Source organism: Ostrinia furnacalis, unplaced genomic scaffold (assembly GCF_004193835.3).
Source record: "Ostrinia furnacalis isolate ACB-3 unplaced genomic scaffold, ASM419383v2 OfSCF0732, whole genome shotgun sequence".
In the NCBI taxonomy this organism is placed as follows: Eukaryota; Metazoa; Arthropoda; class Insecta; order Lepidoptera; family Crambidae; genus Ostrinia; species Ostrinia furnacalis.
Window position 1 is genome coordinate 69,508 of NW_021130971.1, and position 14,978 is coordinate 84,485.

Below are 14,978 nucleotides of genomic sequence, written 5' to 3' on the forward strand. Positions count from 1 at the left end.
GTTAAGTAACAGTTTGTACGATAAGCGTTTATGGTGACATTTGTAATGTATGTATCGAAGGTATTTCTTTTGTATTCTTTCAAGTACAAGATTGTATTTTTCGTATAAAGGATTCCATATTGTTACAGCATATTCTAGTTGACAGCGAATTAAAGACACAAAAAGGTATCTGAACGTTGAGCTCTGCTTAAACTTTACACCAGATCTGATGACAAAGCCATACATTTTGAAAGCCTTGTTGACAATATTATTAATATGTATATCAAAGTGTAGTTTACTGTCAAGAGTGATCCCAAGATCCTTAATACTATTTTCCTTCCCAAGGGTAGTACCGCAGAGTGAGTACGAGTAATTACTAATTTTTTTCTTTTTTGTAAACGTTATAGCTTTGCATTTATTAGTACTTAGTCCAAGTTTATTAACATCGCAGTATAAAGATAGTCTATCTAAGTCGTTTTGTAGTTTGGTATGATCATTTGAATTATTGATAGTCCTATATATTTTTAAGTCATCTGCATACAGAAGAAATTTACTATTGTGAAAACATTTATATATGTCATTAATGAAAAGTACGAATAAAAGTGGCCCAAGAATCGAACCCTGCGGTACACCGGATGTGATTTCAACGCATGTGGATTCAAAACCATCAATTACTACCATTTGAGTTCTATTGGAGACATAGGATTTGAACCACCTCCAAAGATTTCCTCGAATACCATTGAATGCAATTTTTTCAAGTAGGATTTTGTGATCCACCCTGTCGAAAGCCTTGCGAAAGTCAGTATAAATACTATCAATCTGTTTGTTTTCGTCAAGACCTTCAAATAGATCAGTTGTGTAAATAAGTAGATTGGTGACAGTTGAGCGACGTTCCACAAAACCATGCTGTTGTTGCAAGATTGAATTATGAAGTTGTGGGTAAATAGCTTTATGGACCAATCTCTCACAAAGTTTCGACAGGGTAGGCAAAATGGAAATCGGACGGTAGTTTTCTATATCCTTTTTGTCTCCACCTTTGTAGACCGGTACGATTCTTGCGGTTTTCCATATCCTGGGAAACACTCCATCCTGCAAACACTTATTAAATAAATAGCAAATAGGTTCGTCAATGACGTCGGCTATTTGTCTCAAAAAACAGGCATGAATGTTATCAACTCCAGCACCCTTATTGACGTCAAGTGCCTTAAGCGAGGCATTAACTTCATCTTTTGAAATCACAACTCCATTGATCAAAGCACTTGAAGTCATGCTGTCATCTATATTGATGTGTTTAATTTCAAAATTATTTGGTACGTCGGAAGGCTCGAATACCGACTGGAAAAACGTTGAAAAAAGGTTACATACATCCTTTGGTGAGTTTGCAGTTACTCCCTTATAGTACATTGTGTTTGGAATATCTGAATTCTTGTTACGATTTTTTATGTATGTCCAAAAAAATTTAACATTACTTCTTATACTGTCTTCTACATGCCTCAAGTAATCATTATAACGCCTATTAGCCATATCCTTAAATTGTTTTCTGTACAAGGAGAAAATACAATAATTTGTTTCAGTATTATATTTCTTCATTTGTATCCATGCCCGCTGTTTTTTCTTATATAGGTTTATAAGCGTGGGAGTAAACCAATTTGGGAACAACGAAGACCTGGTAACTTTAGTAGGGACATACTTTTTAATAATATTATGTATCTGTTCGTAAAAAATAGAGACTGCATCCTCCACATCCCTTCCTGAAAAAACGTTACTCCAGTCAATAATTTTTATTGCATCCCGAATTTTTGTATAGTCAGCATATCTATAGCAATATTTCAAATAGCTTTTGCATTTCTTTTTACCCAGTTCTTCTATAATTGGTATAACTACTTGAAAAGGAGGGTGATATAAGTCGGGCAAGACCAGTGGAACATGTACTGATGACGTTTTGCTATTTATGTTATTACTGATGCACAAATCTAACACTTTACCAGTTTTGTTTTTTAATAAGTTCAATTGGTAGCACTCAAATAAAGTCATGAAATCAAAAATACATCCTTGTGTTGAGCTAATGTTTGAATTTTGAATAAGTTGTGAGTATGCACCTTTACTTTCCCACTGCAAATTAGGTAGGTTAAAGTCGCCCAGTACATAAAGGTCAACATCTAAATCGAGTAATGTTTTGCGCAGACTGTCTATGTAAGCATGGTATGTATCATAGTTTTGATTAGGCGGAATATAAACAGCGCTAATAATCAGTGTACGGGTGGCAAAAGTAAGCTGAATCAATAACTGGTCTATGAGAGGCGGGAGGGGCGCGGCGGCGCGGGCGGCAGGCAGCTCGCGCGCTCCCGCGCAGAGCGCGCGCGACACCGCCACCAGTACGCCGCCGCCATCCCGCCGCCCACAGGCCGACCGGTCTCGGTCCCTTCTAAATACCTGGTACCTAGGATCGATAAATTCGCTATCAGAGATGTCACTGTGCAACCATGTTTCCGTTAGAATTATTATGTCATAGGTACTGGAGATAACATTCGCGTAAAGAGTGTGCAGTTTTGTTCTTATTCCTCTGCAATTTTGATAATAAAGTGATAAATAACTATTACTCATTATAGGTGTATCTTCTTATAAGACGAAAGGCATAATTGTGATTATGAAATATTGAGACATTTGTTACATAGTAGTTAGCTAAACAGATACTGGTGTAAACATACAGCCAATTTGTGTCTCGTACCCGCTGCAATAGTTCTATTACAATCAAATTGTTACTAAATAGACTAATAGTGCAATATCTTAAAATAAACCTTTTCCATAACAAGTTACTCAACCTAAACCTTGCCATATTATTCTTATAATAATATACTAAGTTTATTAAGGCACATAAAGTAGAAATTATTATATTAATACCTAATTTATACAGATTAGTTCGGTAGTGTAAATAACAGTGAAGTTTAGAGCCAAACAATCGATTTAATTGTGACAGTGCTTTTAAGTGTTCAACAATTATTAAAAAAATAAACAGGTTAATTACAATGTTATTACTTAATTCTATTGACATCTTTTTCACTGCGGATTGCAAAGATGGGTGATGTATCTGTCTGGCGAACGAGTACGGTGCCATGCTTAATCCAGACATGTTTGTAATTATGTTTTTTAGCAGCATCGCGGCATAAACGAAACAATAGTTTATTTTTAGGGGTTAGGTGTTCATTTAGATAAACTGTACGCGGGGTACAGTTAATTTCAAGTTGATCAGTACGGACTCCCCGTGCTACCCGCGCTGCGGTGATAATATTATCACGCAATATTTTTGATGCTAATTTAATAATTACGTTTTTAGGATGTTGATTCTTCTGATCGAAGTGGGGCACTCGATGAGCGGAGAGAATATCCGTAGCGTTGATAGGATGTTTGATGATCATACCAATTTTCTCCATCACATTTATGAGATTTTCGTCGCGGCGCTCAGGTAGATTTGCGATCTCAATGTTATATTGTCTCGCTTGTTGTTCCATTACTTCAATTTTATTATCTAACGCAGCAATCTGGTAGGTAAGGGAGCTGTTAGATAGTGATTTCTCTTCAACTGCTTTCAAACGGCAATCGAAACTATCTTGTCTTTCGCCGGAGTAACTGAGACTTTTTTCTATTTCATCCAATCGGACATTGATAGTTTTAAGCGAGTCTATAATAGATGAGTTTAACTTTTTCATTTCGGAATCAAGCGCCGTACTAACAGCATTTTTTATTGTGTTCGAGATAGTTATCTCCAGCTGATTCTTAAACACGTCAAGCTGCTCATTCAATTTCTGTTCAACAATCTGCACAATTTCGGACTCAGGTTGTTTACGTTTTCGAAGGTGTACAAAACAATCAGTCTCACCGGTATCCGCAGAGCTGTGTATATCTGGGTTTGATGCATATTTCATAGTTTCTGTAGATGGAGGTGTACGCTGCATTGTAGGTGGAATTCAAAACACAGTGCTCCGATATCACACACACGGAACTGGGCTCTCTCACTATTTCGATAAGGTGGACAATAGAATGCACTATTTCACACACACAACTTGATCGCTCATAGATGTACACGACTGCGTAAGATCGACTCCACACGATGAATTAATTTATTGCCATTAAGGCGGAACAAAGTTCGCCGGGCCAGCTAGTAACCAATAAATGAATGAACCAAAACCAAAATCCTGACAAATTGGCAATGCAATTGTTTTGAAGCCAACGTTAAAGAACCTCCCAGCATAAGCCATGACCTCATGTAGTGGCATGACGTTGATTTTCAGTAAATAAATAGGTAGGTAAGTAAAAGTATTGTTCTTTGTGCCACCATAAGGTAACTAATATAACTACAGTCAGAGGTAACAATGCTAGGTACGATACACGCCACAGAATACCAGAATACCTAACTATTTAATAACATGGCTGAGTAATAAATAAATTAATAGTAATGTGATAATGATGAAATAAAATGCCAGTACACTTGCTATTTTTTTCAGACAAATTAATATTGTAGTACCAGTAGTGGACGTCATATCGTCTAACCAAAATCAAAATCCTATTCATATTTTTGTAGTAAATTTTTTTTCAACTAGTAGCTTGTATTCGTCATAGTACCTACTCTAGCATGGTGTACCTACGTAGGTACTACCTACATTGCTAAAACATAGAGCGTCATTGTTATTCTCGCTACTTGTAGGTAACTTATTATTTTAGATTTTTTGTAATGTATTGTCTCGTATATTATTAAAAAAGTAGGATTCGTACCAACAAATACATCACCAGTAAAGTGGAGGCTCGCGTCTCGATCGCGTGTATAAATAAAATAAATAAATAAATAAATAAATCTTTGGATAATTTCACACAGCGCCAGCTAGCCCCAAAGTAAGCAACTTAATGCTTGTGTTATGGGTGCTAGCTTAACGGATATACTACTTATATACTTTTTTTTTTTATAAATACATAAATATTATACATAGTCACACCCAGTTGTATCTTTTTGTATACAGTAAAAAAATCTCTTCTATCTGTTTGTTACATACAATAAAAGTAGGTACCTAAGTCAGCTAGACTAATTCATTCGTTTAAACTCCCACTAACACTATCAATCATACTTTACGTACATCTTACGATGAAGATGTAGGTTGAAAAATTTACTGCAGGTAGTTCCATAGCAGTATTCTCTGAATCGAGAGAACTGTAAGTACCTTGTGGAAAATCGTGAAAAATATTCTGAAAAAAAAATACAAGTTAAATTGTGGGTGTGGGACTATCTTCTAACTTCCAACAATATATTTTACAACACATGCACGCTGCATAATTTATTGTTTATCTTATCAGTAGTTTTAGTAAATAAATTATTCAAACAATTTTTATTTTTATCACTGAGATACCACACTTTTTTCATCGCCTCAGAGTAAGGCTGACGTATAGTGGATGATAAGATGGCCGGTGTAAATGTAGAAATTAATGAAAATTTGGTAAAAGAGAGAAGCAAATGTACTTTCAACGTGAAGGAACTTACTCATATTTTTGATGGAGGTGAAAAATTGACACAGGAAAGGAAACGATTGGGTAAGTTTTACATTCAAACTTACGAGTATATGTAAAGTGATAACATTGCTGTGCTTGTCGCAATAACAATAAAAAAATAAGATAATGAATCGTACCTATTCATTTTTGTTCTTTTAGAACCATGGATTTCTTTAGGCAAATAATGTAACTTGTATTATCATTTTAAAGGTTTTCTTACGTTACAGAAGTTTTTGTTACTTATTTTTTCAGTAAACGCAATACTCAGCGTCAAAGAGTTGCAAGATGAGGTGTCAGAGTTGTACCTGAGTTACAATGAGCGGTACGAGAATGTGGTCCGAAAGGGCATCCTGCTACACAGTGTGCTAAAAGAAAGCAAGGATAAATATGGGGAGCCGGAGTGAGTAACTTAAAAAAATACTAAACTTTGCTTTCTCAGTGAAAGTGAGGAAGTCGAAGTCGAAGATACGGTACAAGTCGAAACAAAGTACTTATATGGTAAAAGCCAAAGATAGTGAATAAAACTAAACGGGATGAAAGGTTTTGTTTCGTAGCGCTGGTAGGGCAATAAAGTAATGACACATGCAAAGGCTCCTTATACCTACTAATTTAAGTAGCAGTAGTAGTAAATAAATAAATACATTTTTGATTTTGGAAATAGGCTTTAAACCTAACAATGATGCTGAGCGTCAATTTACTACCAAATTTAAAAAAGTTTGAGCATCGCTCGTTTCTCATAAAGTAACGCACTATTCACCTTTGACCTTTCGACTATTGCCACAAAGAAATTATTGTTTGCTTTGATTTGTAGCCCCAGAATACTTCGTCGCGCGCAAGGTATGGTGTTCAGAGACATGTCGCCATTTTTACTCCACTTGGGCATGTTCATCCTCACTATCGAGGGTCAAGGCACACCGGAGCAACAGAGCGAGTGGCTGCCCAAAGCTCATTCAATGCAAATCATTGGGAGTTATGCCCAGGTAAGTACTAAGTACCACATACATTTGTTCTTTTCGGCCAAATGACGACAATAAGGATTCCTTTCTACTTATCTTAAAATTGCCATGCTCTACAGGGTTCATCCTATAATGTTCTCGTTTTTAAATTCATGATGGAAGTAATAATTGTTATGGGGTACGTGTGATCAAAACTGTTGTATTGGAATGAGAGAGTCTTCTTTCACTAGTTTTAAACTACATCTAGTTCATTCTCTAGTTCGATTGAGTGAGTGACCTGAACTTTCAGACAGAACTTGGCCATGGCACGTTCCTCCGAGGCTTAGAGACGACGGCCACCTACGACGCTAGCACCGAGGAGTTCATCCTGAACAGCCCGAAGCTGACGTCATACAAGTGGTGGCCTGGCGGACGTAAGTTATTCAATCATCTCCCAGTATTCTTATTATTATAACGGTATAATAAGAAGAATACTAGGAGATGATCGACTGGTGAAGATGGGAAAACTGACGTTACCATCCTGATGAGTCAGATTTTAATAATCAAAGGCTTTGATGGGTGTTTTAATAGACTTTTTTAAAACTAAATGAGCATTCATAATGTATCCAGCTAAATACGAACAACAATGCTAGATAGATATTAGTTTAGTATACATGTACCTATTGTACTTCTAGCGATTGCGTTATCATTGGATTTAGAAATAACTGTCAGATTTGATTTTTTGATTATTTCTAATGTTCAAATAACCATATAAATGGGCAAACTAAATCGAAATTGCCATTTAATCTCGGGAATATTATTGTTTAGATGTTAATCATTCAATTAATTTTCAGTGGGATCAACCATAAACCATTGCATAATAGCAGCGCAGTTGCACATAAACGGGAAGAACCATGGAATCCACATGTTCATGGTGCAAATACGCGACCTGGAAACCCACTTGCCTCTCCCAGGAATCAAAGTCGGGGAAATTGGCCCGAAGTTGGGATTCCAGACTGTCAACAACGGGTTTTTGGGCTTCAATAACTTCAGGATTCCAAGGAAAAATATGCTGATGAAAAATTCGCAAGTGTTGAAGGTAATGACGCTCAGGTGTATGATACGTTATCTAGTTACAACAACATAAATGTGAATAATTATACGGTTTGGAATGACACATCATTTAGAAATAGAGATGCTGAAAAATGTTGCAGTGGTAGGCACGAGTAGGTTTACGCAGGTGTCTTTATAAAACTGTGAAGACTGCTTATTATAACCTCTCTACCTTTATTCAATGAAAAAAAAATTCAGTGAAAAAAAACTTACTTCTTGTACCCAAAGCTACTAATGTTTGCAGTTGACTACTACAGCTACAGATCTTCTTATCACTATAAACCTAAACGTAAAGATGGAAAAAATTGCGCATATTTACCTGGGCACTATTCTTACAGGACGGGACCTATATCAAAGGGCCGAATGACAAGCTGACCTACGGCACCATGGTCAGGGTACGGGTGAACATATTGTCCGACGTGGCTCTCTACGTCGCCAAGGCTGCCACCATTGCTGTTAGATACTCTGCGGTCAGGCACCAGTCACAATTGAAAGCCAAGTAAGGTTTGAATTTAAGTTTTACTTGCAAAAAGGCATATTTAAATACTTTGATTGGTTTGGAACGTACAAATCAGCTTTTTTAAAAATCTTTCTACCTTCTAGACAACGGATATAAACATCATATCATATCATAATCATTTATTGCTTCATAAGTGTACATAGGTGGTGATCTTAAACTTAGTCTCAACTTATGACCCTGTAAGGGTATTGCAAATCTTGTATCGTAGGTACATTACTAAATATTCTACAATAGTTAGTCGTACCCACGTAATAATTAATATTGATAAATTATAAAATTAATTAGTTTACATAATATTAAATTACAATTAAAATACAATTATGTTTCTCTATACCTATTTATACATAATTTTCATCATCGCATCCTACTTAAATTATAGAACTCCTGAATACTATAGAGACATTTTGATATAAGGAACTCTTTTAGCTTGGTCAAGAATAATGAGTCTTTTTCAATATTTTTTATAGACTATAGGCAGTTTATTATAGACTACTATGGACATGTGGTAGACTCCTGATCTTACCAGGTGAAGCTTAGTGTCGGGTAACATACTTAAATACTTTTTTTAGTAAATACATAGGTATAGAAAACACCCAGTCCAATACAAAAAACATGTTGAATGCACACAAATGTTTGTACTGTGCGGGAATTGAACCCGCAACCTCCGAAATAGTTGCAGTGGTATGGTCGCTAAAAACCACACTGGCACACTATATTTTTATTTTTACTTTGTATGTGTGAAGTTTTATCAATATTTTTACTTTCAGAGAACCTGAAACACAGATCCTGGACTATTTGACACAACAGCACAAGCTGTTCATCGCCATAGCGACCAGCCACGCTTACGTGAGCACCTACGCCTGGATGATAAAAAAATATTTTAACGTGGTCGAAGACCTGGGAAAGGGCAAGTTAGACCATTTGCCTGAGGTACAAATCATGCTATGTCAAAAATATTAATTTGATCTATACTCGTACTAACCTTTCAATTCAATCTAGAAAAGAATCTGACTTTGCACACATACCTATATCATTTTATTTACTTCTCGTGTACATTTTCTAGGCACGTAGCGCGCGCTATTGTCGCGGCACTACACACATTATCATCAGGTCATATAATGAAGATACTCAGTATAATCAACACTGTAGACTTCACAATCATGATGTCAATTTGTAATTAGCTAATTTAAAATTTGCAAAAATCGACTGGCTCAGGTGGGAATCGAACCCACGACTTTTCTGATTTATCTTCTGAAGCAGGAGGTTTTACCTTTTATACTAGTTTTTTTGTTTTTTTTTTAAATATCTTTGGACAATCTCACACAGCGCCATCTAGCCCCAAAGTAAGCAATTAATATGCTTGTGTTATGGGTGCTAGCTTAACGGATATACTACTTATATACTTTTTTTTTTTAAATACATACATATTATACATAGTAACACCCAGACCCGTCACAGAAATTAAAATTCATCATTTCAATTTCTGCCCGGCCGGGAATCGAACCCGGGACCTCTCGGCATAGTAGTCCGTTCTGAACCACTACACCAAACGGCCGACGAACCGAACCGAACGAAATCTCGACCGAACGAGTTGTTTAGCATCATTAAAGAATCTTGTGATGAACTGTCCTTAAACCTTTTTAGCTCCATGCTTTGACTTGCTGCCTCAAGGCGACTTCATCTCGAGACGGCGCTACATTGGTGGAGCAGTGCCGTCTAGCTTGCGGTGGCCACGGTTACATGGCCTCCTCTAACCTGCCTATCCTGTACGGTCTAGCCACCGCCACCGTTACCTACGAGGGCGAGCATACCGTTGTACTTCTGCAGACTGCTAGGTAGGTAATTCCATTTTCCTAAACACTTCATAAGCAAGTCATTTAGTCTCCACTCTAATTAACACAGGCAAAAGGGCCACTTAGGTTGGAGAGGCCTGATGTTTGCATTTTTCCCTTAGTCTCTTCTGACCTTAGCTTCTAACGATATGAACCGGAATCTGAATCTGACGATAGGAACCACACGCCCTCGAAACTTTGATCTCAATCACACGTGATGGTAAGTGATGATGAGTTTTGAAATGGATCACACTTACTCAATAAATACATCCTTATTTAATATCTACTTATCTTGAAAATTCAATATAAGACGACATACCATTATTTTGTTTGTAGATACTTAATGAAAGCGTGGACTGCAGCTCTACAAGGGAAAGTGTTAGCACCAAGTGTTTCTTATTTAGCAGACGGCATGAAATTTAAGAACCAAATGTGGCAGAATACACCAGAGGGAATCATCGAGGGTCTGCACCACGTGGCAGCAGGGTGAGTCATATTTGTATACGTTTGAAGTTTGTTTAAATATAAACCAGTTTCAATCCTGTTCATTTTAAGGAATTTTCTCTTTATTTCAGCAAAATTAAGGATGCTTTTGATGTTATTCAAAAGCACGTAAAGGCTGGCAATGACTATGAGGATGCTTGGAATTTGGCGTCCGTACAACTCATCAAGGCTAGTGAGGTAAACACTTCTTTTTGAATACTTTCGTGCTAATGGAATCCGTCGTGGTGCATGGTATTTCATTGACTTGATTTCGACAGTTTTTCAGTTCATAAAGTTAGAATGTTGATAGTGTAACTTTTTATGAAAATGCTATAGTTATGCTTTATAGACCAAGTGTAGTTTGTGTGTGATTTTTTGACTTTTTGAATGTTTTTCAGGCTCATTCCCGGGCGATCCTATGCGATGGGTACTGGAGGGAAACTATTCGAAATTCCATGACCGCGTCTACGGGCGTAGCTTCTGTGTTGGGCTACTTGGCCCAGCTCTATATTGTCTACTGGGGGCTAGAGACATCTGGAGATTTATTGATGGTAAGAAATGTAATATAGCTTTCACATCTTCAAACACTTCCACTTTCGACCTGATCATCACTTTCCATCAGTTGAGATTCCTCTGTGAGGATAAAAAAAAAATGACAAAAAGATTGTCCAGGGTTGTTCAAAAAGTAATAAGAAAGGAATATTTCTAGCCATCACAAAAATCAGAAAAAATTGGATAGGTAGCTTAATTCTTCACTAGAAACAGGTGAAAATATCATTTAAGTTTACCTATGCGTTTAGGAATTACATTTAATTGAACGCGACCAGTCAAATAAAATTCTTCATAACGCATTTAGAGGACGAGAAGACCCGAAAAGACCTGAGCCCCGATTACGGTAACTTTTATCCCATCAAAAACAATACTTGTCAAAAAAACCAAGTCTCGCAACTCAGTTGTTCTGCGGTAAAAAGTTGTGAGATCCATGTAATACCAAGTCCGGGCCAGGAAATCTTTAACGTTTTACATAAATTATTGACTTGGCCATCGCACTAAATAATTTAATTTACACGTGTTTTCATGCGATGGCCAAGTCAATATATTTATGTAAAACGTTAAAGATTTCCTGGCCCGGACTTGGTATTACATGGATCTCACAACTTTTTACCGCAGAACAACTGAGTTGCGAGACTTGGTTTTTTTGACAAGTATTGTTTTTGATGGGATAAAAGTTACCGTAATCGGGGCTCAGGTCTTTTCGGGTCTTCTCGTCCTCTAAATGCGTTATGAAGAATTTTATTTGACTGGTCGCGTTCAATTAAATGTAATTCCTAAACGCATAGGTAAACTTAAATGATATTTTCACCTGTTTCTAGTGAAGAATTAAGCTACCTATCCAATTTTTTCTGATTTTTGTGATGGCTAGAAATATTCCTTTCTTATTACTTTTTGAACAACCCTGGACAATCTTTTTGTCATTTTTTTTTTATCCTCACAGAGGAATCTCAACTGATGGAAAGTGATGATCAGGTCGAAAGTGGAAGTGTTTGAAGATGTGAAAGCTATATTACATTTCTTACCATCAATAAATCTCCAGATGTCTCTAGCCCCCAGTAGACAATATAGAGCTGGGCCAAGTAGCCCAACACAGAAGCTACGCCCGTAGACGCGGTCATGGAATTTCGAATAGTTTCCCTCCNACAACGAAGTTACAGGCGGTCGAAAATGGCCTGAATTGCTTCGAGAAAAGGATGGTACGGCCGTGCCGCTTTTTTTCTCGACTTGGTGGGGGCACTGCCGTGCCCCCAGATAACGTCTACAATCCAGACGCGTTTCTGATTCTGCGATACGATTGGTCAAAACAGCTGACGTACGCTGTTGAACGACCAATCGAAACGCAGAATCGAGAAGCGTGTCTGGATTGTTGACGTTAAAAATTACCGTAATCGGGGCTCAGCCCCCCTAGACAAAACGCACTTTTTGATCGAATCGAAAATAGAATCCGTCAAAACTCCATACAAAAAAGGGGCTTTTCGACCACTTTTCGACTGGTTTGTGATTATAATTTGCACTTTTTCTAGACCCACAGATATTGGAAATTTGACATCTAATATCGGCAGAATGACAGTAGGAACCTCCTGGCTTTGATATTTCAACTGTATTACCTTGAAAATCAGTGCAAAATGGATTACTAAAAATTATTTGACAGGCGATTTCTACGATCGACAAATGCATTTGAATTAGCCTGCATGTGTCGTGAACCTCGCAATGGTTAGAAACAAAGTTAAATACGAAGACTAAACAAACAGGGTTAACGTTAAACGTGACACTGCAGGGCATAGGTCTAACCCCAACTGACACTCATATCGCATAATATGACCGATAACACGTCGTTGTCAATATTTATGTGCTTTCAAATGAGTATTGTTAGTAAATGGCACGCCCTCTCTTTGAGGTATTTAATTCTGAACAACTTGTGCATTATTTACGACATACAAATCTTAACATTCTCCTTGTTTTCAGTACTCGAACATATCCAGAGAGGATGTCACCGTTCTTAAAGAAAAATACGAGGTGCTATTGACTTTGATCAGGCCAAATGCTGTGGCACTCGTAGACGCATTCGACTTTTATGACCAGGTATGTAAGATCTTAACAAATATGTATTACTAGCTTTTTCTCGCGGCTACACCCGCGTGAAATTTAGTTTGAGAATTTAGTCACAGATCGTCATAAATTATAGCATATATGTTATACTGGGTTATAAACAATTATACTCTAAAGTTTCATTTTTGCGTGAAAGAGTAACAAACATCCAGACATCCAAACTTTCGCATTTATAATATTAGTAGGATTAGTAGGAAGTAGGATAACATTTTATAATTGTTTGGAAAAATGAGTGCCGGAATAGTTGTTTCTGAAATTAATCCGCGGTGAGGTCTGGAATAAAGTGGTATAGGAAAATAAGTCCGTTGAATACTAATGAGCTTAAGAATAAAACACATTCCTTTTAGGTAATCTTTTGATTTCGTGTATTCGTAGGTACATACATGTCCTCTAGGTTGTCTAAAATAGAGTTTCATTGCGAAAAGACCGCTTCAATTGTGCCGTCACTCTTTCTTTTCTTGTCTTATACAATTTTATAATAAAGATAAACCTCTTGATGTCACGTTTCATTAATATTGTTACCTTCAGGATTTGCATTCAACTCTGGGGTCGTATGACGGTCGGGTGTACGAGAGGCTGATGGAAGATGCCCTGAAGAGTCCTCTGAACAAGGAGCCCGTCAACCAGTCCTTCCACAAGTACCTCAAGCCTTTCATCAAGAGTTCCAAGCTTTAAAATTGTTTTAAGTGATTCTATAGAGGTGCAACACCACGCACCTTCGTTAACTTTTAAGTATAAATTTTAATAAAACATCAATACTTTTTTCTGTTATTATTATATAAACGCATTTTATTATTTTTCAAAAGAAAACTTTTGTATAAATTGTATTTTGTATAATTATGTGAAACGTTTTCCTGAAACAGTTTTAAATTCTAGGTAAAATGGTGTTTTACATAATTATGGATTTTAACTTAGGTACCTAGGCGATATGGTCCATTGAGAGGTGCGAAGGAAAAGAATTTAGCAGATAAATATTTATGTAAATATCAATGATTATAAGTTAGTAAATTAGTATTTATAAATATCATATTAACTTTTTTTTACATTTTCGTCCCTTAACGAACTTTTCCTAATTAAAGTACCCCTGCAGTTTGTGGGTTCGGACCCCGACAGGTCAGGGTAAAAATATGACAATCACAAACATAGGTGCCAAGTTATTTATTATTTAAAAAATTAACTACAGATTTGCTACTTTTTTATTTACAAAAGTACAGCTCTACGACATAGTTCTACGACAGCTCATAAACTTTTATTTTTTAGCAAATTGACACCTATTGCAATGTTAGATGACAGTTTTTAGCTTGTGCTGTCGTAAAAGTTGTAATCAGTGATAATGATGTAATTACAAAACAACAAAATAAATACTTAACAATTGATAATAACGATATTTAGGTAAGTATTTTATCTGTTATCTAATCGCAGTGCAAAGTACAAAGTCCGCTTTATGGACAAGTTGCGATTAGGTTGGCATCATATTTCTACAGATTGAATAAAATTAACACTCATCTTTTAGATTTATTACGAGTTCTCATAAAAATTACAAAAATGTGTATGACAGTCGCGAAAAACAGCTATTATGCTACGAGTAGGTACTCTTGTCATTACTTAGTCAACATAAATAAATCGTATTTACTGCGAATGTAAATGTACATAGAAATACAATAAACCTTTTGTTTTCCTTGACGTCAACGAGTATTTTTGTTATTGGTAGTAGGTACGTTTTTTAAAGAAACATGTTCTCGCATTCCCATTTTATTAATTTAGGTACCTAAAATGAGTTTTTACTGAAATTTCTATCCATCAAGATACTCATAGGAGTAATAGGCTCAAACGCAGAATACACACGATTTTTGAGGGCTTAGCTCTATCTCTATCTAATGTTATTTTTACTCGTTAGTTTCAAGATCTTGTTTTGTA

At 36.4% G+C, this 14,978-nt stretch overlaps 1 protein-coding gene across 1 annotated transcript; it reads left to right on the forward strand.

The window, feature by feature from the left end:
* The first annotated feature begins 5,321 nt into the window (after window positions 1-5,321).
* LOC114349921 (probable peroxisomal acyl-coenzyme A oxidase 1) lies at window positions 5,322-14,088 on the forward strand. Its single transcript, XM_028300516.1, has 13 exons — window positions 5,322-5,556; window positions 5,767-5,914; window positions 6,326-6,494; window positions 6,760-6,883; window positions 7,304-7,548; window positions 7,901-8,061; window positions 8,850-9,012; window positions 9,727-9,917; window positions 10,251-10,400; window positions 10,490-10,595; window positions 10,796-10,948; window positions 12,918-13,034; window positions 13,590-14,088. Exons 1-13 carry the CDS (start codon window positions 5,427-5,429, stop codon window positions 13,734-13,736), a joined length of 2,004 nt encoding a protein of 667 aa, XP_028156317.1. The 5' UTR covers window positions 5,322-5,426; the 3' UTR covers window positions 13,737-14,088.
* The last annotated feature ends 890 nt before the right edge of the window (window positions 14,089-14,978 follow it).